We start from the raw sequence: 26,186 nt of genomic DNA, 5'->3' as shown, positions 1-26,186 counted from the left end.
CACCCTGCTACACACTACTACTACTACTACTACTACTACTACTACTACTACAGTCGGCTGTACCCTTTGCTGTACACTACCACCTCATATGATATTGATTAAAAGTAGTTTTTGATCATAAGAGGTTTATCTAGTCCCTGGAAAAGTGCAGAACATGTTATCATAACTTCATCTTCTTTAACCTTTAACCTTTCTGATACATTTTCATGGATATGCTTTTTGTTTGCGGTGTTCATGGTCTCATCTCCCCTGTTGTTTTTGTGCTGTTGTTGTTCCTTCCTTCCCCTAGCCTGGCAGTAAGATGGTGACGTCTGCCAAGTCAGCAGTTCCTACAGTGGCGGACCAGGCTGCGGCTATGCAACTTGGCCAGTGTGTCAAGAACCTGGCTACCTGCTTGGCAGAGCTCAGGACTGCTACCCAGAAGGTACAATAGTTTGTTCAGGGACTAGCATCTTCTGCAAGTCATTAGCTTCACACACAGCTAGCTTCCCTTAAATGTAGATATTGTACCAATCACTTATGATATTTTGAAATGACAAAAAACAGACACCTATAGAGCACAACATATAGTCTGCTTGTCTTTGTGCTGCTGCAGGCCCATGACGCCTGTGGTCCTCTGGAGATAGACTCTGCCCTCAACACCATCCAAACGCTCAGGTGTGAGCTTCAGGATGCCAAGATGGCTGCCATCAACTGCCAGCTCAAACCACTTCCTGGGGAATCGGTCAGTTCATCAGCATTTCACAATGCAATTCAAAAGCTATTTGGAACCATAGACGTGCTTAAATCACACAGCTTGAGGATGTACAGTACAGTAGATGTGTGAAAAGAGCTAACGTGGTGCTCCTGTGTGCTCCACACAGCTAGAGAAGTGTGCCCAGGACCTGGGCAGTACCTCCAAGGCCGTTGGCTCCTCCATGGCTCAGCTGCTGACCTGCGCTGCCCAGGGCAATGAACACTACACAGGTAGGAACTCTTCAGGCACTGGACCACTCCGAGCTCCAAGCATGACTGATCAAGGAAACTGGTTTACTGTACTTGAATGGTGTATTCAGATGTCATGTTTCTGAACTGGAGGAGTATTGTACAGTTAGGACTGTTTTGCTTGATAAACAAGGTTAAACAAAGTTAATTATTACGCTCCTTCTGGTTGTATTATATTACATGGTATTAGGAATAATTTCCAGAGTGTCATGATTAGTAGATTAGGGCCCCAGTAAAGATATATTCTCCACCAAGAGTGCAGAGAGTGTTTGCAGAACCCCTGACAGGCACTCCATATTAGATATTTAGCGGTGGTGTTGTCATTATTGCCGAATAGAAAGAAGATGAAAAAACGTATGGGTCCTGCACAGCCAGGCGTTTTCTTTGCCCCCAATTTAGCCTCTCAGGGGAGTCGATGAAGACAGATTTGAATAGTGTGTTCTAACAATGAGCCGCTCCCAGGCTACGCTCACGTTAGGGCCCAGGGTGCTACAGCATTCTCTCCTCATTAATCTTATTTTCACTAGATTTAACATTCCATCAGCAATCAGCTTCACTTGGCTGGATAATGCAATTTGATGCAATTTTCTGCATTTCCCTCTCAGCTTTGTGTATAATAAGTAAAGGCCACATCCCACATGGGGCTGTATTTTATTGTCTAACTCATTTGTTTTAACAATAGGGGAGTTTTAGATTGGCTTCACTGTGTGATATACCTACTGTTGAGTTACAGACATTTCTCTCTTTATGAGTGTGTCACTTAACGGAGCAATTATTAAGAGAACATACAATGACATTTAAATAGGACTCAGCTTGGAGCCAGGGTAGTGAATGAATCATGGTGTGTCTAGAGGCAGAGTAACTGTTTAGATGATGGATATTCTAAAGAACAATGATAAGGGCAACAATGGGACCTAGACACTATGTCTTCCATCACTATTTCCAGATACTATACTGTATGTAATCCCCTTCACTTTGTCTGTCTGTCTGTCTGCCTGTCTGTCTGTCTGTCTGTCTATACGCGCGTGTATCCGTCTGTACACAGGTGTGGCTGCCAGGGAGACCGCCCAAGCCTTGAAGACGTTGGCCCAAGCAGCCCGGGGCGTGGCGGCCAGCACCATGGAGCTCCAGTCTGCCGCCGCCATGCTGGACTCTGCCCAGTATGTCATGGAGGGCTCGGCCATGCTGATCCACGAGGCTCACCAGGCCCTGGTATCCCCCGGTGACACGGAGAGTCAGCAGAGGCTGGCACAGGTGAGGAAGTCTCTGTCAGGACCTCTCCTCTATTGACGTCCTCAACCCCCCCTGCAGGCAGCTGTATTCATGTTCAAAACACCGCCGTTTTCTGTCTGGCCCCCTATCCCTCTCCTTCTGTTTTTCGGCTGATAACCGTTTTGTAAACAGTGCTCCTCTCCATAACAATCATCAGCCTTAAGTGTTTCTCTTTTTCTCTCCTCTGCCTCCTGCTTAGCGGTCGTCTCTCAGGAGCGCTGCAGTTAAAACACCTTATTTGCAGCGCCGTCTGCCCTCCGGGAGATAAACACATTGGTTGGCATATGTCTGTGACAGTAGCATAAATTAGTGACACGGACTGTTGTGCTGCGCTCGGAGCTCATCGCGTTTGAGATTTGTGTTTTTGATGTCTGTGAGCCGTGCTTTTCTACGGCGCGTCGTAACAGCAAGTTAATGGGTCGCCCACTAAAACCTGGCTGATGGGTGCTGTGCTTGTGCTCTGTTTCAGGTGGCCAAGGCGGTGTCCCACTCGTTGAATAACTGCGTGAACTGCCTGCCCGGCCAGAAGGACGTGGACATGGCTCTGAGGAGCATCGGGGAGGCCAGTAAGAAGCTCCTGGTGGACGCTGTGAGTCCTGCTGCTAGTCTGGCTACTGTAGGCCGGAGGCCTTGAGGGTTGTCGTGTTAATACACACCTGAGGCATTTGTATTTAACATGCACTACTGGGGCCACGCTAATACTCTCTTAAGAAAACATTAAGCATTCATGACTCATAAATCCCCAATCACAGGTTTTTTACACACCTGCGGGGCATATTCTAACATCGTTATAGAAACTAAATATCAAATTGATTGTGATTGTAATGTTGAAAAGGATTTTGATAATGATGTTTTCGAGGACTTGAGAGTTATATTTCTTTATCTCTTCTCTTCTCCAGCTTCCTCCCTGCAGCAGGTCCTTCCAGGAGGCTCAGACCGATCTGAACCACACAGCTGCGGAGCTCAACCACTCGGCTGGCGAAGTGGTCCACTCCTCCCGAGGCACTAGCAGCCAGCTGGCCGTGGCCTCGGGGAAGTTCAGCGAGGACTTTGACGAGTTCCTGGACGCCGGCATCGAGATGGCAGGACACACTCAAGTAGGTGTTCTTTAACCATACCAGGATGGTACCGTTCGAACAAAAACGAGGAAACGCTCGATTTGTTCTCTTGTGAAATGGGTTTCGGGTAAATGTTATGATGCCTGAATGTATTTTTCTGCCGGTTAGAGAGGAGAGCACTTCAGCCCTAATAGGGTAAATCGGGAAATGCCTCAGAGGTAGTCAAACGTTGAGTGGTTTACATTTTTTTCTCTCTCACTTTTTAGCACTTAAGCAATTTTGATTCATTTGTTAATTAGACCTTTTCCTCTAATTCACTTAGGCACATGATTGTCCCCGAGAGCGCAGACACAGTCAGACGTAATGAGATCTTTTGATGATGTTCTTGTTCTGGTTATTTTGCTCATTAATTTGGATCGTCTGGGATAAAGGTTGATCTAGGGTTGATGTAGCATGACACACGGTTCTTAATCAGGTTTAAAGAGGCCTGGTGAGGCAGTAAAAGAGGATTTGGTCGGATGAGACGGCGAACGGAAAACGGTTCAGATGTGCCCACGTTGAATTTCATAGAGCCGCTCTGCTGCGTACAGTAAACAGTAATAGTAACAGTAAACAGTCATACAAAATGTTGCCCATAAGTCAAGCTACAGTCTATTGTGCTGGAAGGGTTACACAGCACTGATTTGAATAACATGTTGACTCACTCATCAACACGCTTTAACGATCACTTTAGAAACAGTGGATGAGTCTTGTCTGACTTTGCCGTTTGCAGTTCCAGGAGGACCAAATCCAAGTCATTGGCAATCTGAAGAACATCTCCATGGCGTCTAGCAAGCTGCTCCTGGCTGCCAAATCCCTCTCTGTGGATCCAGGAGCAGCCAACGCCAAGAATCTGCTTGCCGCCGCAGCCAGGTGAGAGGAGCCGTAATGGACCAGTATGACATGATGTGATCTCTCTTTATAAAACGAGCAGAGAAGAAGTATGTGTATTGTAGTAGTCAGTTAGAACAAAAGGTTTTTCAATATTCATTTGAATTCTGACCCAGTTTCCAAGTCACCAGCCACTCAAGTAGACTAACACGGTTTTATTTTTTTTGATATAATGGCGCATCCCACTGCTGTGGCTGCTGCCTCCCTGTTGATGGCATTGCTAGGCTCAGAGCTGCAGAGTAGAACTCCCCCCCCCCCCTCCCCTCCCCCGGTGGAGAGATTGCAGGCAGCTGGCCCTGCTGGGCTTTGGGCCTGACTTACTTCCCTCTCTCTAATTAGCGGAGATGGAAGCCATGGCTGTGCTCTGCTCGCTGAGGCTGAACGCAGGCTGCATCAACACTCCTGTGCTGTGTGTGTTAAGATTGTCACAGGAAGAAGAGGGGCGCTGCCATGCGTGCAGAAAGCGGAGCTAAGAGCCCGTGTGTGACTGTGCGACTGTGGGACTGTGTGTGTGATAGGAGCCTGCCTGTGTGTGTGTACATGTGGAGAGAGATGTGAGAGATAAAAAGCCCTGTGCCGATGTCCTTGTGTTTCAGAGCGGTGACGGAGAGCATTAACCAGCTGATCACACTGTGTACCCAGCAGGCACCGGGGCAGAAGGAGTGTGACAACGCACTGAGGGAGCTGGAGGTAGCCGTTTTTACACGACACGGCTCTTCCTTTGTTTATGCTTGTTAACGTTCTCACCGAGATCGGTCGACTCGGAACGAGCGGTTTCTTATTCTATTTGATGAAGAAGGTTCGATTGATTTTGAATCCTGAGAAAAAGCAACATTGCCATTAATATCTTAGAGGTTAGAGGTGAGAGTGGGGCATTTTTAACGACTCAATTCAACGCATGTTGCTTTGGCTTTTGATATTGACATGGTTTATGCACAGCCGTGCTCTGTCTCCATGGGAAATAATTACCCAGCCATTTACTTCCACTGTGGCTGGAGTCACTTCAGCCCACATCCCCTTCTCCTCACACAGACTGAAATTTATTACCTGTCTTCTGCTTTCGCCATCAAGAGACCCTGCTCAAGACATAATGATAGTCACCACTCATTTAAGCTCCGTCAGTCCCTCTAATGATGCTATTACTGTATGTAACTAACACATTTGCAGTTACTCTCCTAAGTAAAACATAATGCTGAACAACATTATTTCTATCTTAGAAGTTAAAGATTAACGTGATTTCAAGTGCTAACATGGATCAAAACAGACTTATTTTTCATGTGGCTTTTTATCTGTGTTTACATGACTTTATGGCTGATACATATACAGAACACATATCAATCTGTAAGGAGGTCAGATTGTGTTTAGTACTGAGTGTTCTCCCTGTTATGAAGCCCCTCTCCCTCTCCACACAGGCTGTCAGAGGACTGCTGGACAACCCCAGCGAGCCCGTCAGTGAGCTCTCCTACTTTGACTGCATCGAGAGCGTCATGGAGAACTCAAAGGTAGAGTCTTTCAAAAACAATCACATGCGCCATATATTTTAAATGTCAGACATATAAACTGACATATATATATATATATATATATATATATACTGTAATGGAATAGACAGCTGAAGAGCTAATGTTCTCCAGTTGTTTTCCATCTCCCCATGTGCAGGTCCTTGGCGAATCTATGGCGGGGATCTCTCAGCACTGTAAGACATGCGACGTGCCAGCGTTCGGGGATTGTGTGAGCGTGGCCTCCAAGGCCCTGTGTGGGTTGACGGAGGCAGCAGGACAGGTGAGACCTCTCTGCCTGGTACAGACTCACTGGAGCTCCCACTCCTCCTCCTCCCCCATGTTCACTGCTTAGGCCTGGCGCACCACCAAGCCTTCTTCTCAGCTCTCTCCCCCTCACCTCACGCTGAATTACAGCACCTCTCTCTTTAAAGGAGAACGTCTCTGAAACTAAAGCAATGGGCTTTCCTCCTCTCTCTTCTCAGGCCTCCTACCTGGTGGGTGTGTCTGATCCAAACAGTCAGTCGGGTCATGAGGGGCTGGTGGACCCCATACAGTTTGCCCGGGCCAACCAGGCTATTCAGATGGCCTGTCAGAACCTGGTGGACCCAGCCAGCAGTCCCTCTCAGGTGAGAATACCCATGTATGACTTACTGCTAAAAAAAAATACATGGCCGTTGGCATTGGAGACGGTTAGGAAGACTTGAAAACTATGTTGTGACTTGATTTCAATTTTACCATGAACCTGAACATCAACGCTTTTTTTTCAAGTTTTTTGTTTGGTTTGTTTGTTTTGTCAGGTTTTGTCCGCAGCAACGATTGTAGCCAAGCATACCTCAGCCCTCTGCAACGCCTGCCGCCTGGCCTCGTCCAAAACGTCCAACCCCGTGGCCAGGAGACACTTTGTTCAGGCAGCCAAAGAGGTTGCCAACACCACAGCCAACCTCGTCAAAACCATCAAGGTGAGGCGCCCGGGCCAGCTCCGGTCGTCAATGAGATTGTTTGTCCGCCGTGCCTTCAGCAAAATGTCGATCTATAGACCAAATGTTTCTCTTTCAATTAAAAAAAAACATTGTTGATAGATACCGGGGCCATGTTTTTAGCGGTGTTCGATGGTGTTGGCTTTAAAGGAGCTGTCTTGTTATTGTCGTTGCAGGCCTTGGACGGGGACTTCTCCGAGGAGAACAGAGACAGGTGCCGTGTGGCGACGTCGCCACTCATCGAGGCTGTAGACAACTTATCCACGTTTGCTTCCAACCCAGAGTTTGCTAGTATTCCCGCACAGATCAGCAATGAGGTATATATGTGTTGCTTTCTCATGCCTTTTGTATTGTATGTTATTGAATGACAAGGTGCATTTTTGTATGAAAGAGAAAAAAGCAATACTGTACTTGCTTAACCTTTTTTTTCCAGCATCGTGTTTGTCACATTGTTCTATTTGTTTTGTTCACCCTCCTATATGTAATACTGTACAAAACAAACTGCAAAAGCGAGTTACATAGATTCCATGAATACATTGGTTACTGCTTGTACTCAATTCCCTTGAGACAGAGCCAATATAGTATTGAGCCAGCTAGCGCGGTAGTACAATGCAGAGCGGTGTCTGTAGGAAAGCCTCGGGGGAAATGGTTTGATGTGTAATTTCTCTTTTAATGTCGGGGGGGGGGGGAAAGGGCTCAAGGAGAAACCGGATAGATTTCATATTTTAAATCTAAGAGGAACGGTCCTCACACTCCCTCCTATAAGCTTTACGACTGTAATCTGTTTGAGGGCAGTGTTTAACGGCGCTTCCTCTCACCACAGCTGCTCTAATCTTGAGCTTGTTAATCTAATTGTCGAGAGAGGCTTTGGCTTCGATCATAAAGACTAAAGGTATGCCTCTGCGTGTCCGCGTAAAAGCCTGATCTCTAAGCTCACCCCACCCTCCGCGCCGCTTTGATTCCACCTTTTGATATGCACAAAGTCAGTCAGCGCGGAGTTATAAAGCAACTGTCACACACACCTGTGTAGTGTGTTGGTGTTGAGCTGTTAGAGGCTTCTCAATCTATTGTTGTTGTATCACTTCCACTGTTGCCCCCACCACCACCTCTCCCCACCACCTACCGCTCCTTCTCAGGGCTCAGCCTCCCAGGTGCCCATTGTGCGTTCGGCGTGCTCAATGCTGGACAGCTCCTCCATGCTCCTGGAGACCGCCCGCTCGCTCATCATCAACCCCAAAGACCCGCCCACCTGGTCCATACTGGCCGGCCACTCCCGCATCGTGTCAGACTCCATCAAGAGTCTCATTACCTCCATCAGGTCAGCACTGCACTGCCCCCCCCCCCCCCCCCCCCCCCCCAATCATACACAACGATACAAAGGATAATCCTCTGGTTGTATTATTGCAGCTGGAGGCGTGCTCTGGGTAACCGTTGGTTCAACTGAGCCGTAAATTGTCACGGTCATTTATGTAGCTGAGGTTCCACCTCCCATGTAATATGAAAGAGAAGGCTTTAGGGCAGCGATGTGTCTAGAATGCTATGGAGCTCTCTGACGCTGCCGATGCTTAGACCGCTTTCCCATACTGAAGTATCGTCCCCCTCCTACAGTTTGGAATAGAAGTTTCTCTCCACTAATTGTTATCACTCTCCAATCACACATACCGTACACATATACACACATACACTGTCCCTTAGACTCCCCCTTTAGACCAAATCCTGCTTGGATTTCAGCAGAATTCCATTGATAACCTGCCCGTGTACGGTACACTCACTGTCTTCGTTATAGAGTGTGTTCCACGTACTGTTACGCCGTGTCTTCCTACAGGGACAAGGCACCAGGGCAGAGAGAGTGTGACCACTCCATCGACAGCATCAACAAGTGTATCCGGGACATTGAGCAAGTTTCTCTCGCCGCAGTGGGCCAGAGCCTGCCCAGTAGGGATGACATCTCTTCAGAAGTAGGTTCCAAGACTTCTTCTTGTTAGTTTCATCAAAGGCCTCAAACTCATCGTTATTCACCGGCGGTACTGTGTCCTTCTAGGCTTTGCAAGAGCAGCTGACGTCCTCCGTACAGGAGATTGGATACCTCATTGATCCTGTCTCTACTTCTGCAAGGGGTGAAGCCGCCCAACTTGGACACAAGGTACTGCCTATGTCCTCTCCTTTCACTGGGCTTACAGAGAAGATCCTGATAGCCATTTAATTATATGATCATCATATAACCATTTTATAACCTTATCCAACTATGATACTGGCTTGTAGGTGACCCAGCTGTCCAGCTACTTTGAGCCCCTCATAGTAGCGTCGGTCGGTCTGGCGTCGAAGGTCCTGGACCACCAGCAGCAGATGAACATCCTGGACCAGACAAAGACCCTGTCAGAGTCGGCCTTGCAGATGCTCTATGCGGCCAAGGAGGGAGGAGGAAACCCCAAGGTGCTGTACAACACAGAGGCCATGTTTGAGCAATGCAGTCATAGCACCGTAACAGTAAACAGCGTTATGTCGGTGACTGAATATAACAGCGAACATTAAGACAGCACTCTGTTTCGTATCCTAATGAATGTAATAGCATGCTTATAACAAATGATAGTGCGTTATTATAGTGCACATCACACTCAAATATCATTATCACGCAGAGATTTTGAGTTTCATCTCGGTCTTGGGTTTCTCACGCTACGCTCAGGCGGCCCACACCCACGACGCCATTGCCGAGGCAGCCCAGCTGATGAAGGAGGCTGTGGATGATATCATGGTGACCTTGAACGAGGCAGCGAGCGAGGGGGGCATGGTGGGAGGCATGGTGGAGTCCATCGCAGAGGCCATGGGCAGGGTGAGTGTCGGGGTGTGTGTTGCTACGAAAGGTTGCGTGTGTGTGAGATGAGTGTGCCGTTATGGCCCCCCAGGCAGATGAAGGCCGTGGAGTTGTGCTGAGAAGACTCTCCTGCTGCTTTAAGATGGCCGCTGCACGGTGGGTGAGCAGGGCATCATCGCCCTTTAACTGACACTCATTAGTGAGATGGATGAGAAGTGTCAGGTCCAGGAGTCAAGTGATGTCAGCTGTCACTCACCCTCCCCAGTGCTCTCCCTGATCTGTGACAGGCTTGATGGAAGTGCACTAATAATGGATGATGCCTGCACATATTTGATGATGTTTCTATCAGACGTTTGCATTTTTTTTTTTAAATAATTAATGTGAGGAATATACAGTTTTTATTTCAACATAAGACTTAAGACGTAACACATTACCGACCTTGTGGACAACCACAAATAGTTGGGATACAGTTATAAACCGAACCATTTGCATAAAGATAGCAAAAGTGTTTGGTACTTTTGTGTGGATAATGTTAGAAGGTTGATTCCAGCGTGTTGGATGAGGACAGTGGTTTTTTTCTGTGCAGCTGGACGATGGGACTCCCCCTGAACCAGAGGGCTCCTTCGTGGATTACCAGACCACCATGGTGAAGTACTCCAAGGCCATCGCCATCACCACACAGGAGATGGTGAGCATTACATCTACCCAAAATATTCCATGTCACTCTAGACAATTAGGGTGAAACCAAGAGGCAGTGCTTTTAGCATTTCGGGATAACGCTGCTACCTTCTAATATCATCAGTGCATTGTGGTATATGAGGAGACTAGGTTCAAAATAGAGACCAAGGAAAGTGAATGAGAAATGCACAGCAAATGCACCTTCAAGCGACTTTTGTAAATAAAAAGCTCGACAATCACCTCATTTTCTTAATGATGTCATACAATAAATGTGTTTTCTAGTTTTCAAGTTGTTTGAACCTTCTGTTGAGGAAAAACATGAGTTTGAATGAATGGAGCGCATATCCCTACCAGTAGACAGTGAAGCAGCACGTACGGAAAGGTCAAGGAATATAACGAGAGGGTTGGTAGTCAATAGCAACTTCTGCTAACTCACACAAACACACACACACACACACACACTCTCACACACACACACACACACACACACACTGGTTTAGCATGTCACATTTTCCCACATTCACTGCACTGTCTCACTCGCCTATGGGAGTAGAAATGTACTGACAAGGCTACAGCACCCCAGTTGTCAGACGTTATGTCTGTGCTTTTCATTCTCATTAAGTATGAATTAGCCCAGAAATTATCATGAGGATTCCTCGCACTACAAATCGGTTACAGACATAAAAATATATATATATCGCCCGATAAAACTAGTCCTATTTCAGAGTGTAAACTCTCCACATGTGGCCGATCAAAATAAGTATGAGACGATATGGGGGCCTTGTTTAAATGTTTTTATTTCAGGAACAAAGCACGATTCACTGGAGATGTCTGTTGTCTGCATTTGTATTGAGATTTGTGTAAGTTAAAGTGATCTGAATGGAAATGCAGTCAGGGCCGTGCTTTAGAGTGTCCAGGGTCTCTATGGAGCTGCACACTCCACCCCCTGGTCAAATATCTGTTTTGTCCCTTTTTACAGACCGTGCATTGTAATTATAATATAATTCATTATGTCTACGCTGCATATGTCACAATGGAGGAGTCTTACCCGAATCTTTCTCTGCTGTTCAAGCTGACCGAACAAATCCTCGTTTCCCTTTTTCAGGGCGCCTCTTGAAAAAACCTCTCACATCCTCATTAACAATAGCTTTGCCTTGTATTGTTGATTAAGATATCACTTGGTTGGCATTACGCGATGCTCTATGGAAAATGCTCTCTTTCCGACTTACTCTCTTTGCTCTAGATGTCCGACTTACTTTTTTTACTACAAAATGACCTATACATGGTTTTGCTGTGTTTGTGTTGTGCATGTGTGTTTGTGTGTGCGTGCGTGTGTGTGTCGTGTCCCTAGATGACCAAGTCAGTGACGTGTCCGGAGGAGCTGGGTGGCCTGGCCTCTCAGGTGACAGTGGACTACGGCCAGCTAGCCCACCAGGGACGCCTGGCGGCCGCCACCGCTGATCCCGAGGAGGTGAGAACTCACGCCGTCTCAGTCTGTCTTGAGAAAGTCACCGTTGAAACACGGCGAATTCCTCGCTTCAGAGTACAGAGTATATCGTACGTGTAGATTGAGCTTATGCAAAGTTCATATGGCAAAAAATACCTTCAAAGATTTGCATATGCCTCGAAAAATGTACGCGGCTATGTTTACACGGAAATACACACACAAAGGGTGGATGGCGGTCTTTGATACGATGCATCTTCCTTGAGGCTGTCCTCGGCAGCGTGAGATATATTCTCACCTCTCAAACCTCTTGTCTCTCTCAGCGCCCACATCGTCTGCTTAGAGCTCATCTCTGAGAGAGAGGAGACAGCGACGTGTGAAAACATAGCCCTAATAACCACAAGCTCTTATCAATACCCTTTACATAACTGGCTGCTGGAAATCCTGGTTACCATAGCGACATGGTACCCCCCCCCCCTCCCCCCCCTCCACAAGCCTAAAAGCCTATAGTGCCGCTCGTAATGAAGTACCACCCACCCATGAATCTCAGTGTCAGGAAATTAAAGGTGCAGTGCCATCAGTCCCTCTCAGAGGTACTGGAAATCATTTTTTCTGTCCCCCAGGCTGATAAGAGGCAGTCCGTCTAGGAAATGATGCATTGTCTGGCGGTGTCGGGAGGGAGAGAGTGGATGTGGCAGCTGTATGCAGTGTGGGTGGTTCTGATCCGTGATGGACTGGCTTGGCTGGACTGTGCTGTGCTTCGCTTTCAGATCGGCTTCCAGATAAAGACCCGGGTGCAGGACCTGGGCCATGGCTGTATCTACCTGGTCCAGAAGGCTGGGGCCCTGCAGGTCAGCCCGACCGACAGCTTCTCCAAGAGGGAGCTCATCGAGTGTGCCCGCGCCGTCACTGAGAAGGTAGGCTGGGCTGGGGAGGGGAAAGGGACAGATAGATAGCATGTCATTATTCCGTACAGAGAGTAAAAGCTGTCTGGGGAGTTTGACTCTCAATTACACGTTCTATTGGCATGTTAGCTTCTTATCGGTTCTTTGATTTAACCTCAGTCTGAATTGTGATCTATCATCTGAAGTCTTGAATGTGATCATTTGACAAGCAAATAAATAAATGTGTTTCAGTTTAGTCTTTCTGTGCGACGTACTCATATTTGTCACTGCATTTGACATTACTGTACCAAGGTTAGGCTTTGTCTCATTTGAAATAGAGGGGAGGAAGGAGGACTTAATTCCCTTGACTGGCAGTTGCTCACAGTGTTTTGGATCTTAACAGCAGAGGGATTTTGTGAAGAGAACGTCCAGGTGTGAATGTATTTTTGGTGCCAGGGGAATGGCTTTGATTCACCTCTCAGGATAATGGCTTATGATGTAGCATTCTTCACGAGATGTCGGAAAACCTTAATCCCCAACCTTAAACCTTAATTCCCCAATGAGCCATGGTGCTGGTAGACACAAGAGAGTGAATACATGTGTCAAAACACAAGGTTATTTATTGAATGTGTTTATATGTGTCATATGGTTGTCATGTTAGAGTATATCAATTCAGCAGTGCATGTCCTCTTGATTAAACTCAAACTTCGAAGTTAGACCAATACTGTATGTCCTTTCTGTGACCCCTTAGCAGAAGATATCACTGCTTCTCAGGGAGTTGGCATTCGAATTTGTCTCCGCGCCTACCGTATGATTTGACTCTGCGCTCATATGAGACTGGCATAATTTGTGGCCTCATGCGTATAGGGAACTGAACCTTACGCCTTATTTGAATGCGTCTCTCATGGCTCTCAATTTGTTTGTGAGGTACCGCAGACGGCTGTCTGGGAACTCTCAGAGATGCAGTGGCAGTGTGTGTGTGTGTGTGTGTGTGTATGTGTGTGTGTGTGTGTGTGTGTGTGTGTGTGTGTGTGTGTGTGTGTGTGTGTGTGTGTGTGTGTGTGTGCAGCATTAGCTCGGGCTAATGCACGGTTAGTCCTCCCTCCTGCTGGCAGCTCCCTCCTCAGCAGGCCAGCTCTCAGAGATTGCCTCTCTCTCTCTGTCCTCCCACTCCCTTGATTCACATCTCCACTCTCCAGGTGAATGAGAGGCTTTCATTCGATGAGGATTTCACCCACAGATCCAGTAGATTCTATCTCTATCTCTATGATTTCACCAAACACGTTCATCGGGGGCAGTAAACCCATGCATCCAGAGCTGTGATTCCGTCACTCCCAGATGATCTGCTTCAATCCCTCTTTTCTGAACAGCAAAGACAAAGTCATAGGGAAAGATGTGTCTACGTGACACTGTTTAGACATCCATACGGAGTCACGTTGGGATAGGCGCCGCATCTACCGTACTATAACCCCCCCCCCACTGCCCACCCTTGTCTGTGAAGGTTTCCATGGTGCTGTCGGCGCTGCAGGCAGGAAACAAAGGCACGCAGGCCTGCATCACGGCGGCCTGCGCCGTCTCCGGCATCATCGCCGACCTGGACACCACCATCATGTTCGCCTCGGCCGGAACGCTCAACCCGGAGAACGACGAGTCCTTCGCCGACCACAGGTGAGACCCAGGGCAGAGCAGGGCGACGAGGACCAGTCTGAACTGCTGCTCTGTTGTCTTACAGCCAGGTGAAGTGACCTGGAGGTGTTCAGTTCCATCGCTCGTACGTTCGTAGGAGTAGAGGTGACCGTGACCCCAGATTAATGCTGAAACTGCACTTCAAAAGAATAGACATGTCTCCATGCCCAGAGTGCTATATTAGAATATTCTTAATTATTCTTATATATTCTAATATGCCACTCTGTCCAGGCCTACACAATGATCACACGCAACACAGCTTCTTGTTCTGTGTGACTACAAGTTAAGTTGAACTAGACGAGAGAGAGAGAGAGAGAGGTTTAAGTTGATGTGTTGTTCCCCCATGCAGGGAGAGCATCCTGAAGACTGCCAAAGCCCTGGTGGAGGACACCAAGCTGCTTGTGTCTGGCGCTGCCTCCAGTCAGGACAGGCTGGCCCAGGCTGCCGCGTCCTCAGCCAAGACCATCACCCTGCTCACTGACGTCGTCAAGCTAGGAGCTACCAGCATGGGCTCCGACGACCCGGAGACACAGGTCCGGAAGATTTTTGAATCTGTCTCTATTCAGTTGCATCACTCCCCAACAACCTGTGTGTCCTTGTATTATTCGAAGGTTGAACCACGAGACTCCTATTCTGTCTCCCTCTCCCATTCTGTCTACCTGGGGTTATGTTTTCACCCTCTGAGTCTGACACACGTACTGTCTCCTCGAGCCTCGGTATCTCTCCCCCTCCACAGTCATAAGTATCATACCTCCAGGTGGAACTGATAAGCGTTGGCTCTGTTAAATCCTGCCCTCGGGTCGTGCTGATAAAGCAGTACTCCCGTCTATTGTGCGGTATTGATTTGGATCCCGTCTCCCCAGGTGGTTCTGATAAACGCGGTGAGGGATGTGGCGAAGGCGTTAGCGGAGCTCATCGGCGCCACCAAGTGTGCGTCAGGCAAGCCAGCAGACGACCCGTCCATGTATCAGCTGAAAAGTGCGGCCAAGGTAAGACATTAGCATGGGGGAGGGGGGGGGGGGGGGGGGGGCGTCAATATATATATTTTTTAAAGGAAAAAACTGTGTTCTGATCATTATAATCGTTAGACAATAGTGAAAATACACAATGCTGTGGGAATGTTCAAAGTCCATAGAATTTTTACTGGATTATAGTACGTAAACTGTGGTACTTCTAAAATCAATGGAATTTAGCCACTGTGGGTGGTCATCAAGGTCCTAAATTCAGCATCCCATTTCATTATATGTTTTCTCTCAATGTACTTTTATCTACATTGTTTAAAAACGCCAAATAGAAACATAAAAGACAGCCAATTTATTTGCATCCATAAAGACATTTGCATCGGCTGCATTCAGTTCCAAAACATTTGCACTGACAAGTTCACAGATGTCTTTTTCACAGACTGCGCTCCCTTTAGTTGCCTACGCAACCTCGTTGATTATCCATGACTGTTGTCGGCAACTCGCCAACTCCACAATGAGCGTTACTTTACATGACTTTAATCCCAGTGTTCATTTTCAGAGGTTGCCTCCATTTCAGGTCGTTTCATTCAAAAAAATGAAAGAACTTTCTCTTCTTTTATTGAATATACTTGTCAACACGCGTGCGTTATATCCTTGTTCCTACAACAGCGTTGCGTTTTTTCCCAGAGTGTTCCATCAATGTGATTTCATGCGGTACCGGCATGTGTTTTGAGAGTACTGTAAATCAACCCAGGAAAAGGTGGTGGGCACCTCTTTTTTTATTCGAGAGCAATCGGTCCGGCGGTTTGTGCTGTCAACATAGATTTATTTTTTTTGCCTTCAAACAAAAATTCATTCTAAAAAAGAAGTGAATAGCTCAATGGGCGTGGCTGCCCCTTGCTAAAGACAGAGACTCCTCGAACACAGAGGTGTGTGTCACATTGTGTCTATTGTGTTACTCTTTGTGTGTATATTATTATATTGTCTCATAGAGATATGCTGTGAAGGAACATAGAGATATACATCTAGAAGATGCTGGGTCTGTCACATTGCCATAATCTAACAGCGCCAAGTATGGTCCTGTTTCCAGCAGGATATGACAGTCCTTATCTGTGTGTGTGTGTGTGTGTGTGTGTGTGCGTGCGTGCGTGCGTGCGTGCGTGCGTGCGTGCGTGCGTGCGTGCGTGCGTGCGTGCGTGCCTGCCCACGCGTGTGTGTTTATGGTCCTCTGTATGTCTGTCATCTCTGTATGTGTCCCAGTGTCAGTGAGATGGGGTATCAGGGTGTGTGTGACTTGTCACAGTGGGTGTGAGAGCTGAGCTGTCTGTGATCACAACACTGTGACTGTATGACTGGAGAGGCTCCTTATCTCTCACAGTCTCTAGACGGGGGAGGACAGTGGCTTTTACTAAAGCTCAGCCAAACCTGCCTCTCCTGTCCTTTCTTGTCACTCTCCCTTCATGTCCACCATCACAGAAGCCACAAAGTTCACCTCTAAAAACAAATCTATGATAGCCATCTTTTGGATCGCAAACCTCACAGGTCACTTAGCTCTAATCCTGGTGTGAATATGAAGTACTGTATACCTACTTCAGTGACGAGCTCAAAGCACTTCCTAGGTATATAGTACTGTATAGCTCGATAGAGATGATAACCTCCATAGCCAGAGCTTTAACCTCTCAAAGGCCTTATCCTCCTTCCCCGTCAGTCACTCTTATCCATATCCCCTTATCCTCATTCCATACAGCATGTATATCACCCTTAGTGTTACATCCCAGCTCACGCTGACAGGCTGTTTCCATTCCTCCGCCATATGGTGACCTCCAAATGGGACCCTCTCAAACCCCTCAGTGCTCGGGTTGCTCAGATATGGTCCGCGCTCCATGACACAATCTGCCCCCCCTCCAAAAAGCTGTTGGTAGTTAGTAACAGATCTGCAAACAGAAATCCCGTTTGATCGTAGAAAAAGAATCGCTTTGACAATAAAAAAATAAAATTTCCCTCTTGAATGGCGATTTCCTTGCCACACGGGTTGCATTTGACTGTATCTGACTGTAGATAATCCGTTTTTGTGTGTAAAAGCTGTCTGTCTCCTCAGGGAGACAGACAGCTCCACCTGCTGGTTTGCCTCTCTGTTCTCTTATCTGAATGTCATTCCCTTACCTTACTGGTCCATCTCTCTCTCTCTCTCCCCCTCCTCTCTCTGTCTCTCTCCCCCCACCTCTCTCTCCCTCCCTCCCCCTCTCTCCCTCCCTCCCTCCCTCCCTCTCTCCCTCTCCCTCTCTCTCCCTCTCTCTCTCTCTCTCTCTCTCTCTCCCCTCTCTCTCTCTCTCTCTCTCCCTCTCCGTCTCTCTGACAGGTCATGGTCACCAACGTGACGTCTCTGTTGAAGACGGTGAAGGCGGTGGAGGACGAGGCCACTCGCGGGACGAGGGCACTGGAGGCCACCATCGAGTGCATCAAACAGGAACTGACGGTAAGAGACAGTGACAGGCTGACCTCTCTACTCTGGCCCAGCGGGGATGTTAGTTCTTAGGGGGGGAGACACACAGGAGCTCCCCTTACAGGTTAAAGCCATTGTGGTGTGTCTGTCGACGGTAAAATTGAGATAAAATGCTGTTGAAGTTGTTGTTGTTTTTTTTCACTCCATCGTAAACCCCCGATATTTATCCAACCCCATGGCGTCCTCTCCTCTTCCCTTCGTCTCCACAGCCCCTGCACTCCCATCGTTCTTATCGGGGGGATTGCGTTGCAGACACAACAGGGAGGGAAAGAGAGAGGCTGAAATTTTCACCGGCTTGTTTTCCTTGCGATTTACTGCTAATCCTTATCAGTGTACCCCCAGGACCACACAAAGGCTTTACCCGGGCTGAGGCGAAATCCAAATCAAACACGAGGCCCACTTAACTTACAATTACGGTGGCGTCAATAACACTGGGGAATTTGTCCACCCTCACTTGTTTACAATCGGTACAATGGTTGTGTACACCTCAGGCTGAGCAGCCTCCGTTCAGGACTCTTTAGTCTGCAGCACCGACAGCTCCAATCCCAGCGCGGCTTTCGGTGTTTTGTCACCGCGGTCACGCTGAAACCCTTGTGTGCGCAGGTGTTCCAGTCCAAGGACGTCCCCGAGAAGTCGACCACGCCGGAGGAGTTCATCCGCATGACAAAGGGCATCACCAGGGCGACGGCTAAAGCCGTTGCCGCGGGCAACTCCACCCAGCAGGAGGACGTGATTGCCACCGCCAACCTGAGCCGCAAGGCCATCTCCGATATGCTGACCACCTGCAAGGTGCTAATCCACACACACACGCGCACACACACGCACACACACGCACACACACACACACACACACACACACACACACACTCACAGCCCTGCCGGTGCAGCCCCAGCGCAGCACACGGCTCTCACACACACACACACACACACACACACACACACACACACACTCTCCACAGCAGTCCCATCATGCCTCACTGCCTGAGCAGGGCACACGTGAGTGTAGGCCAGTAGGGTTGATTTTTAAGGCTGCCGGTGACTCACTCTCCCTCGCTGTTCAGTCTCAGCGCGTGGAACATTAGTCATCAAGTCCTTCAACGACACCGTCCAATGGCATTGGTCTACGTGCAGGGAATGAAGGAGCAGAACGTTTTTTTTTTATACAGCGTTAACAGTAAAGATGTGTGTGGTATAGTCATCTCTTCAATATGCCATTAAGAATGACCTTGCTCGAAATTGGCTCGGCAGTGAACATTCTTCTGTGTGAATTCCACGTCTCACTATCTGTTTTTCTGATGTATGATGTTGTTGTTGTTGTTGTTGTTGTGTGTGTTCCTCTAGCAAGCGGCCTGCCACCCGGAGGTGGGAGAGGAGGTGAAGAACAAGGCTCTGCTCTACGGGATAGAGTGCACCACCCGATACGTCGACCTGCTGGAGCAAGTGCTGCAGGTAACAGCACAAGGAAACACCCTACAGACTGTGTGTGTGTGTGTGTGTGTGTGTGTGTGTGTGTGTGTGTGTGTGTGTGTGTGTGTGTGTGTGTGTGTGTGTGTGTGTGTGTGTGTGTGTGTGTGTGTGTGTGTGTGTGTGTGTGTGTGTGTGTGTTCAGGTGCATCTGAGAGAAAGCAAGAGAAAGAGAGGATTAACGTGTCAGATAGGCCTGCGCAACGTGTACGTCCATAATGAAGGTCATGTGTTGTGTGTGTGTGTGTGTCATGTGTGTCGTGTGTGTGTGTGTGTGTGTCGTGTGTGTGTGTGTGTGTGTGTGTGTGTGTGTGTGTGTGTGTGTGTGTGTGTCGTGTGTGTGTGTGTGTGTGTGTGTCGTGTGTGTGTGTGTGTGTGTGTGTGTGTGTGTCGTGTGTGGGTGTGTGTGTGTGTGTGTGTCGTGTGTGTGTGTGTGTGTGTGTGTGTGCCATGTGTGTGTGTCGTGTGTGTGTGTGTGTGTGTGTGTGTGTGTGTGTGTGTGTGTGTGTGTGTGTGTCGTGTGTGTGTGTGTGTGTGTGTGTGTGTGTGTGTGTGTGTGTCGTGTGTCGTGTGTGTGTGTGTGTGTGTGTGTGTGTGTGTGTGTGTGTGTCGTGTGTGTGTGTGTGTGCTCCAGGTGCTCCAGAAGCCCACGGCGGAGCAAAAGCAGCAGCTGTCCGTACACTCCAAGCGCGTGGCCGGGTGCGTGACAGAGCTCATCCAGACAGCTGAGGCCATGAAGGGTGAGGCCACACACAGCGCTGACACACACACACACACACCCTCACCGCCGGACCACACTACTGCATGCAGCACACACCTATACATCATCATCCATCAGGGGAGGCTGGTGGAGGTAGAAATCAGAGGACGGGTTCACTGTAACGCACGGAAGGAGGAATGGTGTCCAACACAGAATGGAACACCATTCCTCATTCCCTTCCAGGCTTTCCAATGAGCCCATCCTCCGATTTCTACCTCCACCAGCTTCCGCCGCGATCCATTAATACACACAACTCAACCTGTTCAGGAACAACAATGTAGATTCGTTTAGGGGTCCGTACTCGGGACCCAAATCGCAGGTAATGAAAGTCACTTCACCCGCACTCATCTTATTGAACATGTCAGAATAATAAGTGCAATGTAAAGTGTGAAGCTATGAGATCAGCGGGGTTTTCTATCACACCTATTATGCCTGGAATGTAGCTCTGACAGCACTAATAGATTGTGTTTTGACGGGAATCGGATTAGCATATAGCTAAAGCCCCACGAGGGCTATCCAGTTCACCTCTCTAACGCAACCTTGTTTTCTCTCTCGCCTGCCTCAGATGGAGGTAAGTGTGGGTGGGGGGGTGGGGGGGTGTGGGGGGGGGGATAGTGTGTTTTATTCTCGCAGATCACCTTTCATATACACATGTGGGAGGTAGAGGAGTAGGGGGGGACAGGAGGGGGAGGAGAGGAGAGGGCAGGAACAGATTTCCCCAGGGTTCAACATGATCCGCAAAAACATCATTCCATCTGCTTTTCCAAGCTGTTCCCCAAGAGAGTCCCGTTTTTTTTTAACGGCCACTTTAAAACCTATAAAGAGTGACAATGACTCCATCGAAGAGTACATTTCTCTTGAAACTCTTATTTAACCTTATTTAACTTTGAGACATTACAATCACACTAGAGACAGGACCAGGGTGGAGGGGAACGGTTCTGCGGTAGAAGCTGCTTGGCTTTGTTTCAGCAGCTCTGAGGATCGGTATGAGGTGTGGTTCTGGGTCCTTGTTGTCGTTGCATGCCTGTTGAGTGTGTGTCGTGTGTGATCTACATGTGATGTGTCGATGAGCAGATTTGGTACATATGATTTGGATTGTATTGTGTGTCTTGTACAAGTAGCATTTGTAGTTGTTGTAGTAGCATTGTTTTGTGAGTCAAGGGAAGTGGCTTTGTTTAAATAGGGGATTAGCCTTGGTGGACTAATGTATGTTCTGGTTGCTCTTGTCTGTATGGAGTCTTTGTTTTGGATGGGGCTGTGGTTTTGTGACGCTCACTCTTTTGGTTTGTTTTAGGATCAGAATGGGTGGACCCCGAGGATCCCACTGTCATTGCTGAGACCGAGCTGCTGGGGGCTGCAGCGTCCATTGAAGCCGCCGCCAAGAAACTGGAGCAGCTCAAACCCAGAGCCAAACCCAAGGTACCGGTCCCCCCTTATCAACCCTTCCACCCTCTCAAACCTTACTCACCTCCAGGCCTCATCCGTTCCAGCCACCAGGGCTCTTAGTTGTAGAGATGTATTGAGAGGGGAGGAGGGGTGACTATGTTGACTGTTGATTCACAACTTCAGACATACTTCTTGGGAGGGTTTTTCGTGACCTTTTTTGAGAATGTGAATGTACGTATTTTATGGTCATTTGAAATGTTCATCGTGGGAGTAATCTGCTGTGTTTTCTTGTTGATTATTTTGAGTTATGTTGCCCCGGAGATGCAATTACTTTTCTTGGCTCCAGAAGCTTATGTTGGAATGAGTTCAACTTTGGGATGATCTGTCTGCAGCCTTATTTGAAGGCAAGGTCATCCCTCTTGTTGAACTTATTTCCTTTGTTTTATTACAGCATTCTTCTCTTCTGTCTAAACTCAAATCACATGGCCTTCTTCAGTCCAAAGTATTCGTCGTCTGCCCAATGCAGTGGTATTGCACAAAACCACTCAACTGCTCTAAAAGCACACACATCTGTGACAGAAGTACAAAAATGCCTATGATATACAATATTGGATAGCGAGTTTCTTCCAGTTCTCTTCCCTCTCTCCCTCTGTGGTCTTCCTGTTTTTTCTCTGTTGGTTGATCAGATCTGGTACAGAGCTAAACATCGCTGCTGGGGAATGTCCTGTTTTCAGGACAAGGCCTCCTCATGCGGCTGTAGCCTCAGATCTACACCTACACAGGTTTCAGGGTTTGTGAAAGGGCTGTGGGAGGTAGTTTGCTGCCTCTTTTCAGACATCCATGTCTGCCCTCTAGTGGTCGGTTAGAACACTGCATACTGTGTCCAGAGAGGCAGAGCAGAGATTTTTTGTTTGTTTGTTCTTTTTTGTTCTTTTGTCTAACACAGGACAATACAGTGTAGTTTTCTTACTGACTTCAGTACAGAGGCAGGTCATAACATGACCAATGTCATGCCAATGTCTAGTCTAGGACCTGTTGATGAGTACTAGAAAGCTATGACAAAAAGGACATTATATAGAACAGTCTTAACCAGATGATGATGATGATGATGACCGTACATGATGAGAGACTGTCTGTGACTGACTGACCATCTAAAACTCCTCCTGTTCTCCTTCTTCTCCCTCCCTCCTTCCTTCCTTCCTTCCTTCCTTCCTTCCTTCCTTCCTTCCATCCTCTCCTCTCTGTGCCCCCCCCCCCCCCCCCGGCCCTGATCCCTGCTCCTCGCTCCCACCCCGTAGAGGGGGCCTCTCCTGTCCCAGCATGCCTCACTGTCTTCCCTCCATTCTCTTAAAGATGTTGTAGCCCTGGAAGCCTTCTCTGCAGGGCTCTGTCTGATATGTTTGATATATTAGGTTGTTATTCAGTCCAACTATATATCAAACATATTCCTACAGTGTCCCGCCCTGTCTCCAGCCACGTGTGCCTTGTGTGTCGGTGCCGGTAGTAGCATGATCTATGCTCACTGACCTGAGTGGTTGACTGAGGCAGGGATGACATTTGTTGTTTTCGTTCGTATTAGCATTTGAGAGTTTCTAGTGTGAGTGTTTTTCTGTGTACGGTAAACGTCGGTTTTGAGTTTTCCCAGAGCAAACCGGGAGTTTGTTGTTTTTTGGCGCCGTTGCCTCAAGATGTCGCCCTTTTCTGCTTTTTCCACGTCGGAAATGTTCCCGAAAGTTTATATTCGTAACGGTTCCATTGTTTGAGAGATACCACATAGAGTAATTGCGGTATAGTTTAGACATTCAGCTCGCGTAAATGACATTAGATCCTCTTGATGTGCCGCTTTACGGTGTCGTTTGATGGTTAAATGTGTGGTTTCACTTTCAGCAAGCAGATGAGTCACTGGACTTTGAGGAGCAGATCCTGGAGGCAGCTAAATCCATCGCTGCTGCTACCAGTGCCCTGGTCAAGTCTGCCTCCGCCGCACAGAGAGAGCTGGTGGCACAGGGCAAGGTCAGTCCAAACCCATTCTGAGTGACTTGTTGAGATAACAGCAGATATATAAAAAAAAAAAAAAAAAACAATGATGTCTGTGAAACGTTACTCAGTAAAGTACCTCTCTCTCTCTCTCTCTCACTCTCTCTGCCTCTCCCTGTCTCCCCCCGCCCCCCCCCCCCCCCCCCCCGTCCTCTCTCTGTGTTTTACAGGTGGGATCTATTCTGGCTAATGCTGTGGATGATGGCCAATGGTCACAGGGGCTCATATCTGCTGTGAGTTTCCACCAGTATTCTTTATTCCTAGATAAGATCACAAATAACCCGTAACCCCCCCCTCCCCCCTTGAGGCTGTGTGCATGGTTCTACATATGTACGACTCATGTCTGCTGCGTTGTATTGGAGGCTGATACTCAGAAGCGCGGTTACTTGTTCCCCTGCAGGCGCGGATGGTGGCGGCAGCGACCAGTAACCTGTGCGAGTCGGCCAACGCCTCGGTCCAGGGCCACGCCACAGAGGAGAAGCTCATCTCCTCAGCCAAGCAGGTGGCCGCCTCCACCGCCCAGCTGCTGGTGGCCTGCAAGGTCAAGGCTGACCAGGACTCTGAGGCCATGAGGAGACTGCAGGTAACAATGAAATAATCAAGTACAGCCTGCACACACAAGCACTCCAACACGTACCTTTATGCACAGGCAATGTTCGATCCTAAAAGGGTCTTAGTCAGGTCAATGGAGACTGCAGGTAACCCCCCCCACTTGTACACAAGCCGCTTGGCCGTGGACCTAGACACACTGTGATGTCATTAACCCGGGACTCTTGTTTCCCTAAGGCTGCTGGGAATGCGGTGAAGCGGGCGTCCGACAACCTGGTGAAGGCGGCCCAAAAAGCAGCCTTCGACAAGGCGGATGACGACAGCGTGGTGGTGAAGACCAAATTCGTGGGAGGCATCGCTCAGGTGAGAGTTCAGGGATTTTTGGGGATTTATGAATGGAATATCAGCGCTGCGTTTATCACCCCCTAACTCTGTAACAGTAACAATGAAGACGTTGTTAGTATTACTTTCACATGCACACTTTTCCTGTCCAGTTAAATGGTTCTGAAATTTAAAGTAGGCCACCGTGGCTAAACAGCACAGCAGCTGTGGTTAACTAGGCATCCACAGCTGCCCGAACATCAAATCCCTTGAAGTTTTCACATTCTTCAGTCCCAGCAAATGACTTATCGGCTCCCTTTTCATCCACTGCCAGTTGAGAGTAATTGAAGAGTGAATGTCTACTTATTCAAAGCCTGGGGGCGGTTTCCCTCCAGGAAGCTTTGTTTCATCTAGAGAGGTTGATTCCGTATCTCTCCCAGAGACCATTGTGTGCGTGCGTGTGTGTTTGTGTTTGTGTTTGTGTGTGTGTGTGTGTGTGTGTGTGTGTGTGTGTGTGTGTGTGTGTGTGTGTGTGTATACACATGTTTATGCTAAAGGGCGCCCCGCCAGCACCCCTCCAGAGACAACTCTCTCCAGCGGGCCAGTAATAACCCTCCCGCTGCCATCTTCCAAATCCACAAGAGCTCCTCGCCTAAGAAAATAAATACGCACTTACTCCATACTTACAGTTAAGAAATTCCACTTGTTACCACAGACGAATTATGTTGATTGTAGGTTTTCTATAAACCGCTTGAAAGAAACCTTCTGAGAAACCGGTGAAATGGAGTATGAGCCGTATTTCAAATGTCATGAAGAAAGGATTCTTGACTTTGCAGTCCACATTTCAAATTCAAGATCATTTGCGTTGCAGTCCATATTTCAGTCACATCCCCATGTGAAGGCACTGGAGGAAATGGATCAATGTGTGTATGACCTTTCACCTTGCCTGCTGTATTCATCTGTACAGTATACCTCAAAATGTATATAGTGTATACATTGTATACAGTATGTTTTCCACCAGCATGACCAGGACGGTCTGTGGCCTAATTGGTTAAAATCAGGTTTATGGAAGACATACTGTACGTGTGTGTGTGTGTGTGTGTGTGTGTGTGTGTGTGTGTGTGTGTGTGTGTGTGTGTGTGTGTGTGCGTGCGTGTGTGTGTGTGCGTGCGTGTGTGTGTGTCTGTCTGTGCGTGTGCAACGCAAATGTGCGTCTGTGTGTGTGTGTGTGTGTGTCTGTGTCTGTGTGTCTGTGTGTGTGTCAGAGCCCAGTAGACTGAACCCTGTCTTCAACCCTTTCCTCTCCTCCTCAGATCATTGCAGCCCAGGAGGAGATGTTGAGGAAGGAGAGGGAGCTGGAGGAGGCCAGGAAGAAGCTGGCTCAGATCAGACAGCAGCAATACAAGTTCCTGCCCAGCGAACTGAGGGAGGATGAGAGCTGATTGGTCGAGTGGGCAGGAAATGGACCTACTATTGGAACCTATTGTCATGTCAAGAGTTGTGGCCCACGTCCGTGATTGGCTGCTTTTCTCTCATGTATGGGCAGGGTTAATACAGTACTTGAGCCAGGCCTGTTTTATGAGAGAAACTAGTGTCGGTGTTCAGATAGTACACCTGTACCGTATGTGTGTGTGTGTGTGTGTGTGTGTGTGTGTGTGTGTGTGTATGTGTGTGTGTGTGTGTGTGTGTGTGTGTGTGTGTGTGTGTGTGTGTGTGTGTGTGTGTGTGTGTGTGTGTGTGTGTTTGTGTATTTGTGTTTTTGTCGGAGGAGAGGATTGACATTATAACTTCAATAAGGATCAGCTGGTTGTAACTGTATAAGCAGGGTAAGGGCCTACAACTTGGGGTTGAAGGACATTACAGTTTAGTGAACATTACTAGACCCAATAATCCCTGAGAAAATGTTATGAATGCATAATGCCTTCATGGATACATCACTGAATGTATTGAAAGCAGTGTTAAACGTGTAAAAGCAAA

General features: G+C 48.0%; 1 protein-coding gene across 1 annotated transcript in view; it reads left to right on the top strand.

Moving 5' to 3' along the window:
- Nucleotides 1-25,651, top strand: part of tln2b (talin 2b) — a gene marked incomplete at its 3' end in the record, with an annotated part of 44,474 nt that extends 18,823 nt beyond the window's left edge. The window contains exons 23-56 of the mRNA XM_083666970.1: nucleotides 290-424; nucleotides 596-724; nucleotides 864-966; nucleotides 2,030-2,238; nucleotides 2,726-2,845; nucleotides 3,156-3,353; nucleotides 4,087-4,226; nucleotides 4,841-4,934; nucleotides 5,657-5,746; nucleotides 5,904-6,026; nucleotides 6,229-6,372; nucleotides 6,544-6,705; nucleotides 6,900-7,040; nucleotides 7,860-8,041; nucleotides 8,549-8,681; nucleotides 8,765-8,866; nucleotides 8,986-9,156; nucleotides 9,407-9,553; nucleotides 10,122-10,223; nucleotides 11,565-11,684; nucleotides 12,428-12,574; nucleotides 14,043-14,209; nucleotides 14,577-14,760; nucleotides 15,091-15,216; nucleotides 17,549-17,665; nucleotides 18,296-18,481; nucleotides 19,034-19,141; nucleotides 19,791-19,896; nucleotides 21,211-21,335; nucleotides 23,190-23,315; nucleotides 23,510-23,572; nucleotides 23,740-23,922; nucleotides 24,126-24,251; nucleotides 25,523-25,651. Of these exons, the coding sequence (XP_083523096.1) occupies nucleotides 290-424; nucleotides 596-724; nucleotides 864-966; nucleotides 2,030-2,238; nucleotides 2,726-2,845; nucleotides 3,156-3,353; nucleotides 4,087-4,226; nucleotides 4,841-4,934; nucleotides 5,657-5,746; nucleotides 5,904-6,026; nucleotides 6,229-6,372; nucleotides 6,544-6,705; nucleotides 6,900-7,040; nucleotides 7,860-8,041; nucleotides 8,549-8,681; nucleotides 8,765-8,866; nucleotides 8,986-9,156; nucleotides 9,407-9,553; nucleotides 10,122-10,223; nucleotides 11,565-11,684; nucleotides 12,428-12,574; nucleotides 14,043-14,209; nucleotides 14,577-14,760; nucleotides 15,091-15,216; nucleotides 17,549-17,665; nucleotides 18,296-18,481; nucleotides 19,034-19,141; nucleotides 19,791-19,896; nucleotides 21,211-21,335; nucleotides 23,190-23,315; nucleotides 23,510-23,572; nucleotides 23,740-23,922; nucleotides 24,126-24,251; nucleotides 25,523-25,651 (4,638 nt within the window). The remainder of the gene's footprint in view (nucleotides 1-289; nucleotides 425-595; nucleotides 725-863; nucleotides 967-2,029; nucleotides 2,239-2,725; nucleotides 2,846-3,155; nucleotides 3,354-4,086; nucleotides 4,227-4,840; nucleotides 4,935-5,656; nucleotides 5,747-5,903; nucleotides 6,027-6,228; nucleotides 6,373-6,543; nucleotides 6,706-6,899; nucleotides 7,041-7,859; nucleotides 8,042-8,548; nucleotides 8,682-8,764; nucleotides 8,867-8,985; nucleotides 9,157-9,406; nucleotides 9,554-10,121; nucleotides 10,224-11,564; nucleotides 11,685-12,427; nucleotides 12,575-14,042; nucleotides 14,210-14,576; nucleotides 14,761-15,090; nucleotides 15,217-17,548; nucleotides 17,666-18,295; nucleotides 18,482-19,033; nucleotides 19,142-19,790; nucleotides 19,897-21,210; nucleotides 21,336-23,189; nucleotides 23,316-23,509; nucleotides 23,573-23,739; nucleotides 23,923-24,125; nucleotides 24,252-25,522) is intronic.
- Nucleotides 25,652-26,186: the final 535 nt, after the last annotated feature.

The sequence above is a fragment of the Argentina silus genome (genome assembly GCF_951799395.1).
Source record: "Argentina silus genome assembly, chromosome: 3".
NCBI classification, from domain to species: domain Eukaryota; kingdom Metazoa; phylum Chordata; class Actinopteri; order Argentiniformes; family Argentinidae; genus Argentina; species Argentina silus.
Note: the sequence above shows the minus strand (reverse complement) of the source record. Positions and strands in the feature narration are given on the sequence as shown.